Consider the following 17991-nt stretch of genomic DNA (forward strand, 5'->3'; position numbering starts at 1 on the left):
GTGATATCAGGACTCTCTCAGCCTCACCCACCCACAGGGTGTCTGTTGTGGGGAGAGGAATGGGAAGGCGACTGTAAGCCGCTTTGAGCCTCCTTCGGGTAGGGAAAAGCGGCATATAAGAACCAACTCTTCTTCTTCTTCTTCTCCTCCTCCTCCTCCTCCTTCTTCTTCTTCTCCTCCTCCTCCTCCTCTTCCTTCTTCTTCTACCTACATTAAACCTTTGGACTCTGTTTCTTCCTGTCTATAACATCTAGATTGATAATTATGGCAAACAGATTTAATTATCCAAGATTATATCTGTAACCGCTCCTGCGGAGCGGTATTAATAAAAGGCTAAGGGCAAAAGGGGAGGAGAGAGGGAGGACCGAGTTCATGATAAAAACTCAGAGGGGCCAATCAATAGCCGCAAAGTGGCTCCTAATTGGCCCCTCCGAGTGGCACTCGAGGGTCAAGTGGCCAAATGGGAGCCGTGTGAAGCACTCCCCATTGGCTACTTGGCCCGTCCTCGGCTGAGCACTCCGGTGAGTTAGCCATCCAGCGAGGCAGCTGTCCTCGCCTCTGAGCTCGCTCTCAGGTAAGTCCTCCCCCTTGGGAAAGGAGCGCCCACCTATGGCCCTTGCCCGGGGAGGGGGGGTGCCGCCCAGGAAGAGGGTGGCGACACAGGGTCACGCCCCAGGAAAGAAGCAGGGCTGCCACATCGAAGACGCGGCGGCCCTGCTTCTTTCTGTCCGCCGAGCAAGCTGCCTTGCCCGGGGATGGGCCTGTCCGCATGCAAGCAGGGCCACTGCATTCATGCTGCGGCCCTGTTCTTTGCCCGCCGCCAACGCGCCCGCCTTGCCTGCAAGCGCAGCAGCGGCCTGTGCTCCTGGCCGTAGCCGCACCCTTCCCAAATCACAGCCGCCCATGAGGGCTGCAGGGCCGCCACATCCATGTGGCAGCCCTGCTCTTTGCCCACCGCCACCTTGCCTGTGATTGCAGCAGCGGCCTGTACTCCCGGCCGTGGCTGTGCCCTTCGCAAAGCATGGCCACCCGTGAGTTCAGGGCCCCACTCCGCCTTTATATTTCAAAGAACCTATTCTTTTCTGTTGTGCTTTGTCATTTTGACAAAGATTTTGACAAAGATGAATTTCCCATTATTCTATGTTTATATTTATTCCCGATGTTTATTAACATAAGGGCCCAAGGATTTAGGTTCGTTTTTTTTCTTGACCTTTTATGTGGGCTACAAAAGACTATGTAAACCATCTTCTAACCCAGGGGTAGTCAACCTGTGGTCCTCCAGATTCTTGTCAGGTGAGTCATAGTAGCCTTTAGTGGGCAACATTGTCTTGTACTTTCATAATCTGAATTTTGTCATATGTAAGCATTTTGTTCACCAAGATTCTAGCTTCCTGTTTTGAATAAATTTGTTAGATTAATTTCAGAAACATCTCCTCACAGTTCATGGTTTGCAAGGTTCCCTGTAAAACTTTCCATTGAACATTGTCAAGCACATTTTCAACGTCTAAAAAAACAAGGGGAGCACATTGCTGTGACTTGTGTACATAGTCTATTGCATTCAATACTAAGCAGATATTGTTTTTCATATACCTTTTCAGCATGAAACCTGTTTGATCAACATTAACAACATCGCCAATATATCTCTTAAGTCATTCCATTAAAACTTTAACAAAAATTTTGTAATCCATATTCAATAATGAAATTGGTCTGTATGATTGTGGCAGAGTTGGGTCAGTCCCTTCTTTGTGAATGAGAGCTATGGCAGCTTGCTCCCATGATTCTGGTATCACTCTTTCTGGTATTTCCATTATTTTATTTATCAGTTGATGTAGCAGTGTGAGACAGGATGCTGAACTAGATTGATCACCGGTCTGATCCAGCAGGGATCTTCTTATGTATATTTATAGTATATTTACAGACCCCACGCTCTCCAAATTTATCCGAGTATATATAACAATGTATAAATTATTTAATGAAGCAGATATTTTAAAAATCAGAACGTTACATTACTACACAAAGTCTTTGAGCTAGTGCTCAAAATCTGTTATAGTTTAATGCCATGTATTTAAGTTTAGTGCTCAAAACCTGTTAAGTATTTAAGTTTGGGTTATCTTTAATTTTTTAAGGAAGTGTTCTAGTTGTCTTGCATCAATGTACAAATTTGTACCTGAATGTTGATTTTGGACGATACTCCTGCCGTTGCCTGCATCAACATGCCATTAACCTTCCGAGTTCTAAACATGAGGCCGATGTACCATGGCACAGAAATAGTGATATCGAGATCATGCCAGAAGACCATGCTGTCTCCTGTGAAGTACTGAGGGAAAGGCATCGCTGGAACAAAGAGAAGGGGGTGGGGTAGACTTTTAACTAAAAGCTTTCAAATATAAAAAAAAAAACCTTTCTTGAATCATTCTTTGTTGAACCGATAAAGAAAGAGCAAACGTGAAGGCAAATTCTAACAAGTAACCTAAAATAGCTGCCTTAAGAACTCACTTAAGACACTCTATAGCTATAAAAAGTGAATGTGAGTAGGGTCCTTAGTAAAGATGTGCAGGATTTTTGCAGGGGAAAAAAAGAAAATTAGGCAAATATTCTTGAGTTTATTAGTGGAATTCTAGATCTCACCCACTCCATTTAAGGTTTTCCAGGCAACATATTACACTCTGATCTCTTGGGTATGCAAATATCATCATGTATTTCAAACTATCTGAAGTTTGATAAATCCTGATTTGTTGTGACTCAAGGTGAGTTGTTAAAAGAAAGGTTTATTAAGGGATCTGACAAATCCCTATAAATCCATGACTGCTTTTTACACAGCCTGTGTTAAATCATGAGTACAGAGAAAGTTAAGCCCAGCAGTCCCACCACTTCAATTCTCAGTTCTCTTTTACTATAATTGCTATGAATTCTGTACTGACATTACCTGTTTCCCTTTATGGGAGATAAGTAATTGATTTGTGGTCTCCTGATAATAAAACAAAGCAACTCTTTTTTAAGTGATTTTTTTGTCAGCAAAAGGAGTTAACATTATACAGAAACCTTTTAAAACCCAAACTGACTGCTCACTCACTACCTCATTGGCCTGCCCAAATAGTTTAGACCCAATCAGGAGGCAGCCTGTAACAGTTCCAGCTGGCTCAAAACATTACGGGATGTTTTACTCACCAAGTGGAACAAGGACAAAAAGGCTTACCTTGCTCACAGTTTTTCCCACCGTACCGCAAGGGACAGACGCAAGAGTAGGTATTCCATTTGTCCTTGCAGACACCCCCGTTCTGACACCAGTCAGTGGTGCAATATTTCTTCTGAGCAGCACAGCCTAGAATGTCACCATAAACAATTCAGCCTTAAATTGTTATGCACTTTTATGCATGTGGCTTGTTCCGCCCATGCCAAGAGCAAGCTATAGCATATTTCTTACTATTAAGCTTCTGAAAGTCTGCACTTCTGTTCTTGCCATCAGCAGCAGCAGAGAGGCCTTGACTGCAATCCAGGGAAAGGGGCAGAGCATTGCATGAAGAGCTCCATTGCTCCTTTAAAAATCCCAACTGCTGGACCATGCAGTTTTGAAAAGTTCCTAAGAGCAGACTTCTACATAACAGGAGGAACATTATGCAACAAAGAGTCTCTCTAGACTGACAGTTCATGGCCAATCCAGGCTAGGAGTTCTGTCTCCAAAGTTTTCTGGGATTTTGGAAAGTCATATACCTGGCATATGGTAGGCCAATCTGTATCATGACTGTGGAGTGAAAGGAGGAACTGTTTTCCTGACCTATAAAAATCCCCTGGAGATGTTTACACTCTAGGGCAAAATACAACATCATAAAGACCCTCCTCTCCCCTTGTGCCATGTTCCCTATCTACTGTGTGTCTGGTAACAGCATACAAAAAAATCACTGGGAGCTCTGCCAAGAATCTCAGCACAGGTAACTTCTGGCCCTCAGTCTTGAATGATGCTGCAGCCATATATAAAGCACATGGTGGCATGACTCCTACAAAAACTTTCCATCAGTGCAAAGTGCTTGTATAGTACAGAATGCAGGCACTCCTTAAGTGCCACTTAATCTTCAGATAACCCAAACTGTGTCACTCACAATAAATGGTCAAAGAATTGCAGTTTTTGAAACCAATTTATTGCTCTGTCCTTAATGGACAAAGATACTCATACATCAAAGCTGCTCAATCCACCAAATGCTCTTCTCACTGAAGGACCATTAATTACTGTGGGGATTGCACAGGCTGTGTTAAAATGAATAGAGTGTATGCAGGAAAGGCTGGTGGCCAATGTCACTCCATATAAATATATACAGAGGATTCCACCCTATATGCATTAAAGTATTTAGTAATCTACTTATGAACAAAGTTTTTAGATAGCCCTGGCAGCCATTTTACGTACCTAGGAAAACAGAGGTCTTAGATTTCTTTATTGTGCATAATTAAAAGGTTGAAATGCAAGGTGAGTATGCCACATGTTACTACAGTGTAGGGCTCTGTACCTGCAAGAGTGCCGTTATTTGCGATGTAGCTGGCCATGTCAACAGGCTTGTTGTCAATGGAGAGGTTCTTCATGCAGCCGACAAACTGTCTGTTGTGCACAGGAAAATCTTCAGGCAAGTTTGGCACTCCACCCAGGAGCAGGGGGCCAGTCAGATCCAAAGACCTAATGAATAAGAAAAAAGTGTCAGGTAATTTGCAGAAATTCCCCCCCCAGAAAAAAACACCCCTCTTTATATAAAGAAGCTCAGTACAATAATAGGTCCTTTCTTTCCTGAATTAGAAAAAGACCAAAATAATAGTCCTTCAGTGTCACATTCAGGATCGATCAACAACTCTTCTAGAAGCTTACAAGTGGGCATAGAGGCAGCATTCCTTTCCCCTTGTTTGTACTTAGAAACTTGGATTCAGAGGCACATTTACCAGCTTGCCAACCATGGCTACCAGATGCTGACTGATCTAAATTATTTTGTTTTCTTTTAACCCAGCAATAAAAGCTATCTAAGCCAATGTGCAATATTGTGATAATGAATTATACAAGTTAACTATGCATTGTGTGAACGGAACTTCCTTTTGTCTGTTACGCAATCTGAGTATGACAGACAGATTCTCAGTTTATTTCCTTTATAATTTTATTATACCATAACCTAGATAATATTTCTTTTAAACAAAAAAGCCCCAAACACTCAATGGGAAGATGCTCCATTTCTCATTTATTCCCCAGATAATTTTAGTGACTCTACTTGATTACCTTCACTTGCAAGAGGTTGAACGTGCAAACTGAGATCTTCAGTTGTTTTACATTCAGTGCAATGTTCTTTTTGAGTAAACATTGTATTTATTTTTAAATATTTGCACTCTGTCACTCCAGCTTAGCTTTCTTCTTTAACTTCTCTTCAGACTTGTCCTAGAGATCTGCATTCTTCTGATATCAATGTTCCAGTAAGAGTAAAGATCACACCTGTTCCCTCATGCCTCCACCCACAAAATTTGGCTGCCTCTTTCCTTTGGAACTCACTGCCCTCAGATATGTGCAGGATTCAGCCAGTTTTGTTCTTTATAAAACACCTCAAGGCATATAGATGTTCCTGTCTCTTCCCATTGATTGAAATACTGTACATCAGCAGTTTTGTCCTCCCACGTCTTTCCTTATCCCTTCCCACTTATTTATGGGTTTTTCACTCAGAGCAGCATTTCTCAACTTTTTTACCATTGAGAAACCCATAAAACATTCTTCAGGCTTTGAGAAAGTGGTACGATTGTACAGAATATGGTTGGGAAGCATAACTGTTTATACGCCCACTCAGGACCATCATTGGCCATTTTGGGTAGGGGGAGTGGGTCGACATGACCATATATGGTCATATCTCCTGATAACTGTTTAACATGTTTTTAAAAATATAAAAAATAAATAACTCTTGTTCATTCAGGAAACCATTCCAGGGCCATCAAGAAACCCTAGGATTTCACAAAACCCTGGCTGAGAAAACCTGACTTAGATTGTAAACCTAGGACAAGGGGTGTACTTTTTGAAAAACTGTATACTTTTAAAATTCAATATTTCTATACTGTACAGCCCTGAGTGGTTTTATGTTTGGGTAAGAAAGTACTGCTGTGTGATTATCTTTTATTTGACTTTAATAAACAAATGAAAACTCTTGCTTGTAGTCACATTTGAAACAGGGTTTAGTTCACCCGACCGAAGAAAATCCAGGAGAGAAGAAGGGTCCACTGCATATCAGTAGCCAATCTCAGGAAAGGAATATTAAAAACAAAACAAAAAACACTTACTTTTTGGAGCCAGTCTGTGTTCCCTGAGCAGCACAGGAATAGTTCCCAATAAGGCTTCCAAAATGCACAGCCACCGCTATATCACAGTTATCCACTGCCACGACTGCCACCTTTTCTCCTGAAGGTCCATGAGGAATGCCTAGTCTTCCTATGTTGGGCTTCCAGAACAAAAACAAAATGAGAAAATCCATTTTCATTTCACAGTAGAACAATCATAAAGTAAGGTTTCCCCCTCCCCCCAAAAATATTCTTTGCAGGACTAACACAAGCAGTGTAAAGAAAAAAATATATTGTCTAGTATGCCGTAATGCTTAGAGCGTTGGACTAAAATTTCACTCTATGAAAGCTTGCTGTGTGACCTTTGGTCAGTAATTCAATATTCACGTAGCTTATCTCAGAGGGTCGCCCAGCTGATGTGCAAGGCTCAGAAGTATTGACAGAGGATGCTGGCAGCTGTGCAAGGCCCAGCAGTGATGGAGGATGCTGGGCAGAGGAGTCGTGCCAGGCTGGGCATAGGGGGAATATAGGATCCCCCTTACGAGTCTCCCTCCCCCTTGGCAGCAACTGGGGAGAGGGATTCCCTCCCTGTGAGCATGGTGGGTCTCCATTAGTTTTATTATAAACTAGGGGCAAAGCCTGTTGTCTCCAAGAATACAACGGGTGCTAGAGCTTGGCAGTGGGAAGAGGAAGGGGAGGAGTTGTCCAGTCTGTAAGGGCATGGGGTTGTCATGTGTGTTGTGTGGGAGGTTGTGGTGGCATGGTGGCAAATGAGGCCATGGGTGTGGAGATATGGGTGTCAAGAACCTGTGGTGTGGAATGTTCGTTGATTGTGGGAGAGGACTGACCTTTGGGAATTGTGGCATAGTGGTTACAGATGAGCTTTCCAGAGCCATGTCCTCAGATATGTGAAGGGAAAATCAGACTGGAGACTCTTCTTAGGGGAAGATTACATGGCAACCAATTCCCCCCAGTTCTGCGTCATTTCCCTTCTTGTGTGAATTAGGCCACATTCACCGAAATGCCCCTCTGCCCTAATACACATAGGGTAGTCACAGTACACAGGTGTCCACCCTGTTCCTTCTGTCTCCCATATTTTCACTGTTGGTAAAATGTTATGTGCCCACATGCTTCTTTCATGGTTGCTCCTTAGAAGAACGGATTTTTGTACCCTATTGCTTACTACCCAATGGAGTCTCAAAGCGGTTTACAAACACCTTTTCCATTTGTCTCTCCACAATAGTCAACCTGTGAGGTACGTAGGGTTGTGAGAGATCTGAGAGAACTGGGAATGGGCCGCAGTGACCCAGCAGGCCTCAGGTGTCTCAAAGCATTTTCCAATCGTCTTCCCCTTCTCTCCCCATAGCAGACTCCCCATGAGGGAGGTGGGGTAGCGAGCCTCACAGGGAAGCTGGCAGCCCTAAGAGGAAGACTGTCTGTGCACAGCAGTCTTGACCTTAGTAAGGTTTTTAATACTGTTTTTTTATTTGCCAGGCCAAGGTTATTTGCCAGTTACTATTTTAGTTACGATGTGTCTCCAGACATTTACTTGTTCTCTATTTAGTTTCAGGCTGTAAATATTTATTTAGATCTTCCTGCACTTTCCAGACTCACAGGACTGATGCTGGTCTGCCTGTCTGCGCCCCAGAACACAAACAGTTGCTGGTAAGGGCTGGCCATAGCCCATACGCCAGGAGGGACACCCCTGCACCACTCCCTACCAACTGCAGGCAAAAATGGCTCATTTGAAGGCTGGACTCTGAGGCATTGTACGATTTTGAAGTCCCACCTCCAAACCTCCAGGAATATTTCCAACCCAGGGGTAGCCAACCTACAGGTGTGGCCTGGAGAGCTCCTGGAATTACAGCTCATCTGCAGAGTATAAAGATCAGCTCCCCAGGCAGAAAGGTCTACTTTGGACAGGGTTGTGGTAGAGAAGAAACATTTAAGGCTTCCCACACAGGTTGTTGTTGAATTGAAAGACTTGAGGCCTACTGCACAGTGTTGTTGTGCAGATGAAACAGGAGACAAAAGAGCCATCTTTTTCTGCAGAATAACGCTGTGCAGTGGCCTCAAATCTGCAGAGAGTTGCAAAGAAGAAAGACACATGGCTTGGCTGTGTCTAACCTCCGGCCAGAGCAGTATTTTAAGTGAGAAGGGGCTTTTCTGTGGCCTCCCTGTCAGCCAACTGTTTGGCAGAAGGGGAAAGTCCCTCCCCCTCAAAAGGAAGGCCCTCGGGCTCCCCTGCGTTGCTCTTGGAAAGGCCTCCTTCCCTCAGTCAGGGCCTGTCAGAGGCTCCTTCGCAGCAGGCCTGAAGGGGGGAGGGGGAGCACTCTGCAGCCTCCGGCCAGCTCTGTCAGGGTTCTGAGGCAGTTTACAGTTGGACATGGCAGTTAGGACAGCCTTGGGGTGAAAAGGGCTGGCGCAGCCTGTCCAAGCCTCTGTTCTCATCCCCCTTGGCAACCCTACTGACCTCCTCTCCCTTTGGTGGTCAGGAGCAGACTGGCAGCCAGACTGGGCTAGGTGAATGGAATTTTGGTCTGTCCTGGTGAGGGGCCAATAGGAAGGCACTTTGCACGCCTCCCCATTGGCTGCTTGGCCTTGGATGGACACTCGGAGGGCCCAATCAGGAGCCACTTTGCGGCTCCTGATTGGGCCCTCTGAGTTTTTATCCTGGACAGGGCCCGCCCTAACTCCTCCCCAGGTGGCCTTACTCTTTTATTTAATAGGACCCTGTCCTATTTAAAGATATCAAAATAGGCAAACAACATATATCTTAGCAAAGTCTAAAACAAAAGTTCAAATGTGAAAATGTTTTTTTAAGATCCATATAATTCATAACTGCTTCATAACCACACGGAACTGTGAAACCATGGGAGAATGAACGTTTTGTTATTCAGAAGACCAGAAAATTGGAAAATGAGTCATGAGTCATGGTTCTCTATAATGTAAACCGCCCTGAGCCTCCGGGGAGGGCGGTATAGAAGTATGATAAATAAACGAATAAACGAATAAACGAATAAATGAATAAACGAATGAACGAATGAACGAATGAACGAATGAACGAATGAATGAATAAATAAAAGTTACAGGCAGCAGGGGAAAATGGAAGACATTACATTCATTCAATCATTCAATTTTTATATCACCCTTCTTAAAAGCCTCAGGGTGGTTTACATCACAGCACAACATGAGAGGGATTGACAATATCAAAGAAGCCCTTGCAAGGTCTAAGCCAGGATATTAACAATGGGACTTTTCGGAGGTCATTAATTCATTCCTAAAATTGTTATAAATTAGAAGCAACTTGATGACACTTAACACACATACACACACATTGATCAGGGGCAATATTCTGAGCGAAAAAGCACAGCTTCAGTCTTCAGATATCACTCCCAAGCTCATTTAGTCAACTCTACTACTGAGAGGTCCACAAAAGTTCTGGCCACAAGGAGGGGCAGTTCAGTAAAAAAGGCAGTCTCATCTAAGGAAGAAATTAACCAGAACAACATTGTTTGCTCAGAAGAAAACCCAACAGAGCTCAGTGACTTTCAAAAATGTCATAGGAGCACCATGAAGCCCATGTATTATCGTCCTTTTAGTAGAAATTCTCTGCTACACTGCACCAGAATTCACTCAGAAGAAAAGGCCATGTGCCAGAGCAGTAGAATGCATGATGATGAAAGCAAGGAAGAATGGGCAGGTGCAGTGTACTGGGAAATATTTTGCAGTCATGGCAAAAAAAAAATACAATAAACATCTTGACTCAAACAAAAATATTTAACAGTGAACTTGTATTGAACAGTTTATAACTTAGCAATCAGTATATGACAATCCCAACAATCAGCAGCTACAATTTACACATATGATTTTGAGTAGAGATTAAACTAATACCAACATGTAAATCACAATTATTTATAACTGTATTTCTATTTATTTCTGCATAGATAAATTTTTGAAAAATTGTTTCCTGGTACCAAGTCATCCCCATAGAAATATATATTTTAATTTTTCTCCTCAAAGAACAGCTGCTTTTTGTACCCCCCCCCCTTCTGACTACCTGAAGGAATCTCAAAAGTGGCTTACATTTTCCAAGTCTTTCTTTCCCCCCAAGAGATAGCCTGTGAGGTGGGTGAGGCTGAGTAACCCCCCAGTAGTAAAGCCATTCCTGATTCAAACTGAAAGCATTTTGCTTTTGGGCTGACCTAGAAACAATCTGGGGCCTACGGGTGTGCCTGCTCTAGAGGGTCCTAACAAAAGGCTTCCCGTACACACTCCTTGTTTGTGTTTCAGACAGAATTTGTCTTGTGCTTTATTCAGAGGTTGTTGTGCTTTTTTTTTTAATAACCAGTGAATACTATTATTTATTTATTTAAATCATGTTAAAGGGGGAAGAACAGCTGTTTTCAAATGTATGCAGCCTTCACAGTATACACATCATGAATTTGTTTTCTGCTTGGATATCTCCAGTGGGACACATGATGCGGTGTGAGAAGCTGTCCTTTGAACTGAGGGATACTTTAAACACAAGGATGCTTATAAAGCTGCATGACACAGTCAATGGCAGAAGTATGGTGGCTCAATTTTAACTCGCCTGCTGTTCCAGGGCACTGATCTGATGATGGCTTTCACAGCTCATTTGAAAAACACACACACAGCCCCCCCCAACCCCTCCCCCCCCCAAAAAACTTGTTCGTTTTCCCAGAGCCTATCCTCTTAAACCTTAGGTTCCTTGAAAGCTATCATTCATTAGCTGGAAATATACAGTTGCTTTGCATTCATGAGTGTTCAGTGTTGTACAGATGCATTTACCAGCATGACTGCTATTATTGTTAAGGGAAGCTATTTAACAAAGTCCCTGCTTGTGGTACTGAAAATGTGCTTCTCACTTGCGGTGCTGAAAACATCATTCCTGATGCTTTCCCACATGCAATTAATGCAAAAAGAGATTCTGATTCAGGCTTCAAAGACCACATGTAGTTGGAAAGACGGGTTTTTATAAGAAGAAAGTGGTAGGCTAGAATAGCAAGGGCTTAATTGCTAATAATTGCCTTGAAAAGCTCGATTTCTTTCTTTCTTTTTTTTAAACCAACCATTTACTAAATAAAAGCAAAAATTGCTGGGTGGCAACCAGTGAACAGGATGAGGAAAAAGCCACGGCCAGCTCCAACCAGTTCCTGAAAAGGCTGAGTTGTTCCTTCTGCCTGCCATCTTTCCCTCTTCTCCAAATCTCATGGCTGATAGATGATGAATAGTCTCCTTTCAACAATCAACAATCAAGGTCACCCAACTGGCTGTATGTGGAGGAGTGAGGCATCAAACCCAATTCTCCAGATTAGAGGCCACCCTATTTAAGCACTATGCCAAGCTGTCTCTCAAGAGTGAATGCCATAACATCATTGCCCTGGCTTAAGGCCACTACCTACAAACTCAACAGTGCCATCCTATGCAGAGTTAACCAGGTCCAAGTTCAACTGGTTTAAACAGGAGTAACACTGCACAGGACTATTTCACTGTCCATGAAGGGTTCTTTTCTGCTATTTTCTCTATTAGGGGATTCTGATAGTTTGGACACATTCTTGGGGAACTCTCCCCTCTCTCCCATGACTGGCTTTGGTAGAAGTTAGTTATTTATCAACTACAGGAAATATGCTAGTTTCTCGTTGGTCTTATTGTTTTCAATGGTGCCACAGAAAGTTGTCTCCATTTTCTTTATTGTTTCTTCTTTAGACTCTGTTGCGTTTCAGAGACTCCTAACTTATAAATCTGTCCTAGAACTCATGGTGAACTATGGTTATGTTACATTTCTTCTGCCTACAGACAGAAAATACGCATCAGCTGCTCAGTCCACCGGGACTATTACTTCCTTTCCTAAATAACTATTGTTTACCTAATTAAAACAGCCAGTGTCCCTTAGTGGTTAGTGGTAGACTAGAACTGGGGGAGACCCTGGTTCAAATCACCACTTGCCATGAAACTTTTTGGATAGCTCAAGGGCATTCTTTCTTTCTCAGCCTAAACAATCTCACACAGAGTTGTTTTGAGGATCAAATGGAAGAAAGGAGAACCTAATTATCATCCTGAAGTCCTTAGAGGAAGGGGGGATAAAAACATACCCTTTAAACTGTTGGAATATGCAAGATGTGCAATGTGCACAACTGAACCAAATGTGAAGACTGTCTTGGAGGAGATGTGCATTTAGCATAGTTAGATTAGGAACTTTCTGATATTTTCCAGATAATCTCTTCCCATGTCCTGATTGGCTCAATTGGAGACTTCCTGCTCCTTTGAGCATACTTCCTCCCTGTTTGCATCCTCAACAGACAGACTGTGAGAGATTGTTAGATTATAGGCCTCTCACTTTTATTTATACAAAGTTGTTTCTCTCTTCACAATAAAACTATTTTATTATTTTAAGGGACCTGGTGCTCCATCCTCTTTGCATATTGAGACTCTGCCAACATAAATTACTGATTTCACATATATTTTGACATTGCTCGGGTCTATTTTATATAATTACAACAGAAAGCATATGGCTGTCAGTATGCATAAACCCAGTAAAGACATAGCCAATCCATATATTTGCAAACACACATCCCTTGCAAGCAAGCACACAACACAATGATCCACAAAAGTAATATCACTTTCTACTTCTTTTTTACAAACATTTATTTAAATTAGCATAAGGGGAAAGGTTATGTGTGAAAAGTTAGATCATACATCAAGTCTCTTTCAAAATGACAACAAGAATGTAAGATTTAACTGGTAATTCTTCCTGGATAGGGTAAAGAGCCTGACATCCTGACATAAGAACAGCTATGCAAGAATTCCAAATGCCCACAACTGTTTTTAGACTAGTTATTTACTCCAACGTCAGCATTTGCAAGATAAAAGACAGTGATGAGATGTTGCAATCATTTTCATAATGATGTGGAATTTGTTCTAGAGAAGCTATCATTCTAAACAGTAGAACTGATTTTAAAAACTGTGGTTGCATATGCTGACATAATTTCTATGAAGGGGTACATTTGAGGCACATACCGTTATTGTGAAAGACAAACATAGGACATGAAAAAACTCTGATTTAGTTTAGAACTGCAGGGTTGGAACCAGGAGCCCTATGGATCAGATACTGATTCCCTGTCACTTATGACCCTAGGGCTGCTGGACAATAACTGATTTAAAAAAACAACAGAATATTCCTTGGTTTGGGAATCACATGATCTTGGAGAACCCACTCTCTGCCACTGTCTGCAACAGAAGTTCTTGAGGGAACTGTTTAACCTGGGGAAAAGGTGATACGATAGCCATCTTCAAGTACTTGAAGGGCTGTCACTTAGAGCAGTGGTCCCCAACCTTTATTAGGCTGGGGACCGGCAGGGCATTGGGCCGCGCCCGCAGGGACCGCGCAGGCCACTCCCACGCTTACGGACGCGCCCGCGAGCCGCGCCCGGCCGCGGCCGCGGATCGGGCCGCGCCCGCGGGCCGCACCCGCGGATCGGGCCGCGCCCACGAGCCGCGCCCGGCCGCGCCCGCGGGCCGCACCCGTGGATCGGGCCGCACCCGCGGGCCGCGCGGGCGCGGCCCGGCCCTGATTCCCTCTCCCCGCCCTCCCGCAGTAAGTAGCTTCCCGGGCTGCAAGCGTGCGGCCTGGGAAGTTTTTTACTGCGGGGGGGGAGGGGCGGGGAAGGGGAGCCGCGGCCCGGCGCCATGGCTTTTGCGGCCCGGCGCCGGGCCGCGGCCCGCAGGTTGGGGACCACTGACTTAGAGGATGGAGCAGAGTTGTTTTCTGTTGCCCCAGAGAGACGAACCACAACCAATGGGATTAAATTAACTCAAAAGAATTTTGGCTAAATATCCAGAAGAAGTTCCTGACAGAGTGGTTCATCAGTGGAACAGGCTTCCTCGGGAAGTGGCAGGTTCACCTTCTTTGGAAGTTTTTAAACAGAGGCTAGATAGCCATCTGACAGAAATGCTAAATCTGTGAGCTTAGGTAGACTGTAAGTGGGAGGACAGAAGGGATTGTATAGGTGCTTGGCTCTTGTGGCCATTTCCTGAATTCTGCAAGGGGTTGGACTAGATGACACTGGAGATCCAACTCTATGATTCTATTATTCCATCTTCTGCACCCCTCATGGGGCTATACGTTGGAGAGAAGCTACTAGGCTTTCTCCTGTGTTTTCTGGCTGTGCCCAATCACCCTTTTTTACTGAATATCCTTGAAAATGAGACAAAACAAATGTCATCATGTTTGGCACAAACCAGCTGAGCATTCTAAGAAGATAATGTGAACACTTTATTAATTTGTTTCACACATGCACAGTGTTTGAGTAGCTCAGACATAAACACATCCTGTGAAACCTGAAGTTGCCAGATTTGGCTGAAATCCTGCACTGAGTCAAGCCACAGTGACTTCAGTGGCACTTAAACAGCAGGACATTTTACATATCTGCTTTTAAACAAAGTCTCCCAGACATCCAGATTCACTGAAATATTTTTAAAAACAAAGAGAAATGGCATCAACATGAAAAGCAAGTCCACGTTTGCGTGTGTAAATAGTACCAGCTTGGGGAAGGGGGGGAACGGGTGGAGGCGTTCCCTGCCAGTGGATCATTTATTCACGGTTTCAAGTGGTTAAAGGTCAAAGAAAATCTGTTTCCTACTGACTTTTGAAAGGATATATAGCATTTTCATTTCATTTATTTGTGAAACCCTCGGGAGGGGGTGGAATCCAGTTGTAGCAGTGATTAAAGAGGATCATATTCCTAGAGGTCCCAGATTTTGCTTTCTCACTTGCATAAAAGCTAGGAGCAGAGACTGCAGAAACAAAGAGTGCCCTTCAGATTCAAGTATATTCAGTTCCATTAACCAGCTTGGTTAAAGCTCACAACAATATGAAAGGGAACAAAGCTGTCAGAATCACAGGCCATACCTACCTGCTTCAGCAGTCAAAAATCTCATTATCTGCTGGGCTTCTCAACTGATCACAGTTATCAGAGTCAAGCCTGAGTGAAAATTAAACAAACTGGAAACAAATAAAGCTGCAGAAATGGGGAAAGGTGTGACATTTTCACCCTAAGGTAAAGAAGCTGACAAATACCAGACGGAGCTTTAACGCCTTGAAATGTCAGTTTGTAGGACTCAAGGATTTGAGCCATCAATTAGGCAACTGGAAATCTTCTGGGAGAGAGCCAATAATGTGAAACTCTCCTGTTTGTTAAAGTGCCAGCTTCTACAGAGAACAGGGTGGGGGGAGGGGAACGTATTTAAGAGAAGACAGCAAAAAGAACAGCGAATACTTCACAGTAAGGATCAATTTCTAAGGATCGCCAGAGGTAAGAATGAATGCAATGCACAAACACTTTGATTCCTTTGATGTGTCTCATCCACTCCCTTCTTCCTCCATGCTCATTAAAGACAGTGAGCTTTGGATGTTGCTGTCTTTTGACTGGAAAAAATGCACACCCATAATGACACTATCTGCCAAATGAGACAAGATCTTCTCGAGCCTAGAATATACCTCATCCTTTCTTTTTCCCAGGAAAGCCCAGGGCCTAAATTTTGTAAAACATTTTAACATCACCACTTAGCTCAAAAGAAACCTGATTAAAGTTCAGAATGGTGAACTCAATAAGTATACACTCTCACACAGCGCTCACTGTCTAATACATTTACAGTGCAATCATAAACAGAGCCGAACTCTTCTAAATCCGCTAACCTTACTCTGCTGGTTAGGATTCCACTATTATCTAGCCCCTTCTCCAAAGAGCTCACGGTGGCACACAGGGATGCTCACTATACCTACATCACAGCTTTGCGATATAAGGTCATTTAATAATGTCCAGGGCTGAATAGGGATGTGAACCAAAAACATTTGCATTCAAACATCATGCTGGTAACTGCTTTGGAACTTTCCCCTAAATTCAGTACAAATACCTGTTACCTTACAAAATTAGACAGTACTATACCAGTTTGAACAGGGATTCAAAGATATATATAGAATGATACAGTATCCCTAGAGTGTGACTATTAAGGAACTCACAACGCTTCCCAGTAAGGCTAGTTTCTAAATTAAGTTTTTTATTCAAGTATGTTGCTTTTTGACATGTGTAAGGCATGATTTTGATCCACAGAAGGTAGTTTGCTCCCATCACCTATTACCTAAAAAAGGGCCAGCTCACAAAACTGAAACTGGCCCTAGTTGTATCATCATAGTACACTTACCACTGGCTAAGTGGTGTATTATAGGCAATTCTTTTTTTGAATGGCCAAGGAAATGCCTGACCACTTTGCTCTGGATAATGGGTATGAAAAAGATTACATTATCGTGACTGAAAACCAATTTAGTAATATGACATGGCAAAGGAGGGCACACTGTCCAGTACAGGATGTTCTGAATATGGATGGGCATGAACCGGACTCAAGAACATTTGTTTGTGATAGGTTTTGGCCAATTTGTGGTTCATGAACTGCAGCCCAGCCACGAACCACCACACATTTTTAGGGCAGTTTGTGGATGTCCATGGATTCATGGAGTAAAAAGCACAGGTTTAAGCACCTGCTTTCTCCTCCTTGCAAAAACTGCCCAAACAGCTAATGATGGGAGGAGACTGCTCTCTGCTGCTGAGCTATTTAGATGAGAAATAGCTGTGCTGCAGAAGCACCTTGCTCCTGAGGGGCTCAGCTGTTTGAGTTCTAAACGGCTAAGCCTGTTTAAAAGGGCTTTCTTGGCCACTTAGAAAAGTTGAGCCACACAGAGCAAACCATTCCACGTGGTTCAGTTGTTTAAAGAGGCTTTCTTGGGTATAGCGCTGAGTCATTTAAACCCAACAACTGAGTGGCAGACACTCAGCTGTTGGGTTTAAATGATTCACAGCCATTTAAACCAGTTCTTTCTGTTCCCTATGGCAGAAATCAAGGGCCATGAATCCCTATGAACCAGTTTGGTTTCTGAACCAATATCCTAGTTTGTATAAGTTCATGGTTTAGTTTGTGTTTCAGCCACAAACCATGAACCAAACTGCAAAAATGCATTTTGTGCCCATCCTGAGTTCTTAACTCAATACCAGGCCAAGGATTATCCATAATGTGAATCTGTCCCACCTTCAGATATTAATATCTATTTTTCTATCTTTTAATTTCTCATAATGGCTTCCCTTTAATGTCTGCAGAGTCCCTCTTCAATATTCTATCACACTGTTGTTACTAACAAAAATGTAGTAATAAAACATAACTTTCTAGTTTTCTTTTCCTTTCTCTTCCACAGACAGATGTGAAATTCCTTAAAGAGCTTCTGTGTAAATCAACAGGTTTTTGAAGCTTAAAAGTGTGATTAAATAGAGATAAAGATGTACTTCAAAGTCCACAGAGTGAATTCCTCAGGTGCCAGCTAAAGGGTGGTTAGGAACTCTGTGCCAGGCTAAATCCTTTCCTCCATTGATAATGGAAAAATGCCAGCTGTTGTTAAAAAACACCTTGAATAAAGGAGACAAAAACAAACATTTTTTGCTATATGACCATATATGGTCATTTTGACCTGCCCCTCCCTCCTTCACTGCACCCAATGGGTCAGAACTCCTACTAGCAGCAGGGTGATTAATATCAGGAGACTTCTCAGGGGGGAACAATAGCTGGCAATGCAGAAGCAGAGTTAAGGAATCATCCAGCATGAAATCTTTGTGCCCGGGGATGTTGACAAGAGCAAAA

The 17991-nt window shown here is 43.1% G+C and overlaps 1 protein-coding gene across 3 annotated transcripts in view; it reads right to left on the minus strand.

Annotated features, from left to right (window-relative positions):
• The window catches only part of CELSR1 (cadherin EGF LAG seven-pass G-type receptor 1), a 184023-nt gene that overhangs the window by 44765 nt on the left and 121267 nt on the right, over positions 1 to 17991 (minus strand). For all 3 annotated transcript variants that reach the window (XM_077338234.1, XM_077338233.1, XM_077338232.1), the window contains exons 6-9: positions 6289 to 6446; positions 4500 to 4663; positions 3197 to 3322; positions 2168 to 2334 (exon numbers count right to left, since the gene is read on the minus strand). In XM_077338234.1, coding sequence (XP_077194349.1) covers positions 2168 to 2334; positions 3197 to 3322; positions 4500 to 4663; positions 6289 to 6446 — 615 coding nt within the window. The remainder of the gene's footprint in view (positions 1 to 2167; positions 2335 to 3196; positions 3323 to 4499; positions 4664 to 6288; positions 6447 to 17991) is intronic.

The sequence above is a fragment of the Paroedura picta genome, chromosome 5, assembly GCF_049243985.1.
Source record: "Paroedura picta isolate Pp20150507F chromosome 5, Ppicta_v3.0, whole genome shotgun sequence".
In the NCBI taxonomy this organism is placed as follows: Eukaryota; Metazoa; Chordata; class Lepidosauria; order Squamata; family Gekkonidae; genus Paroedura; species Paroedura picta.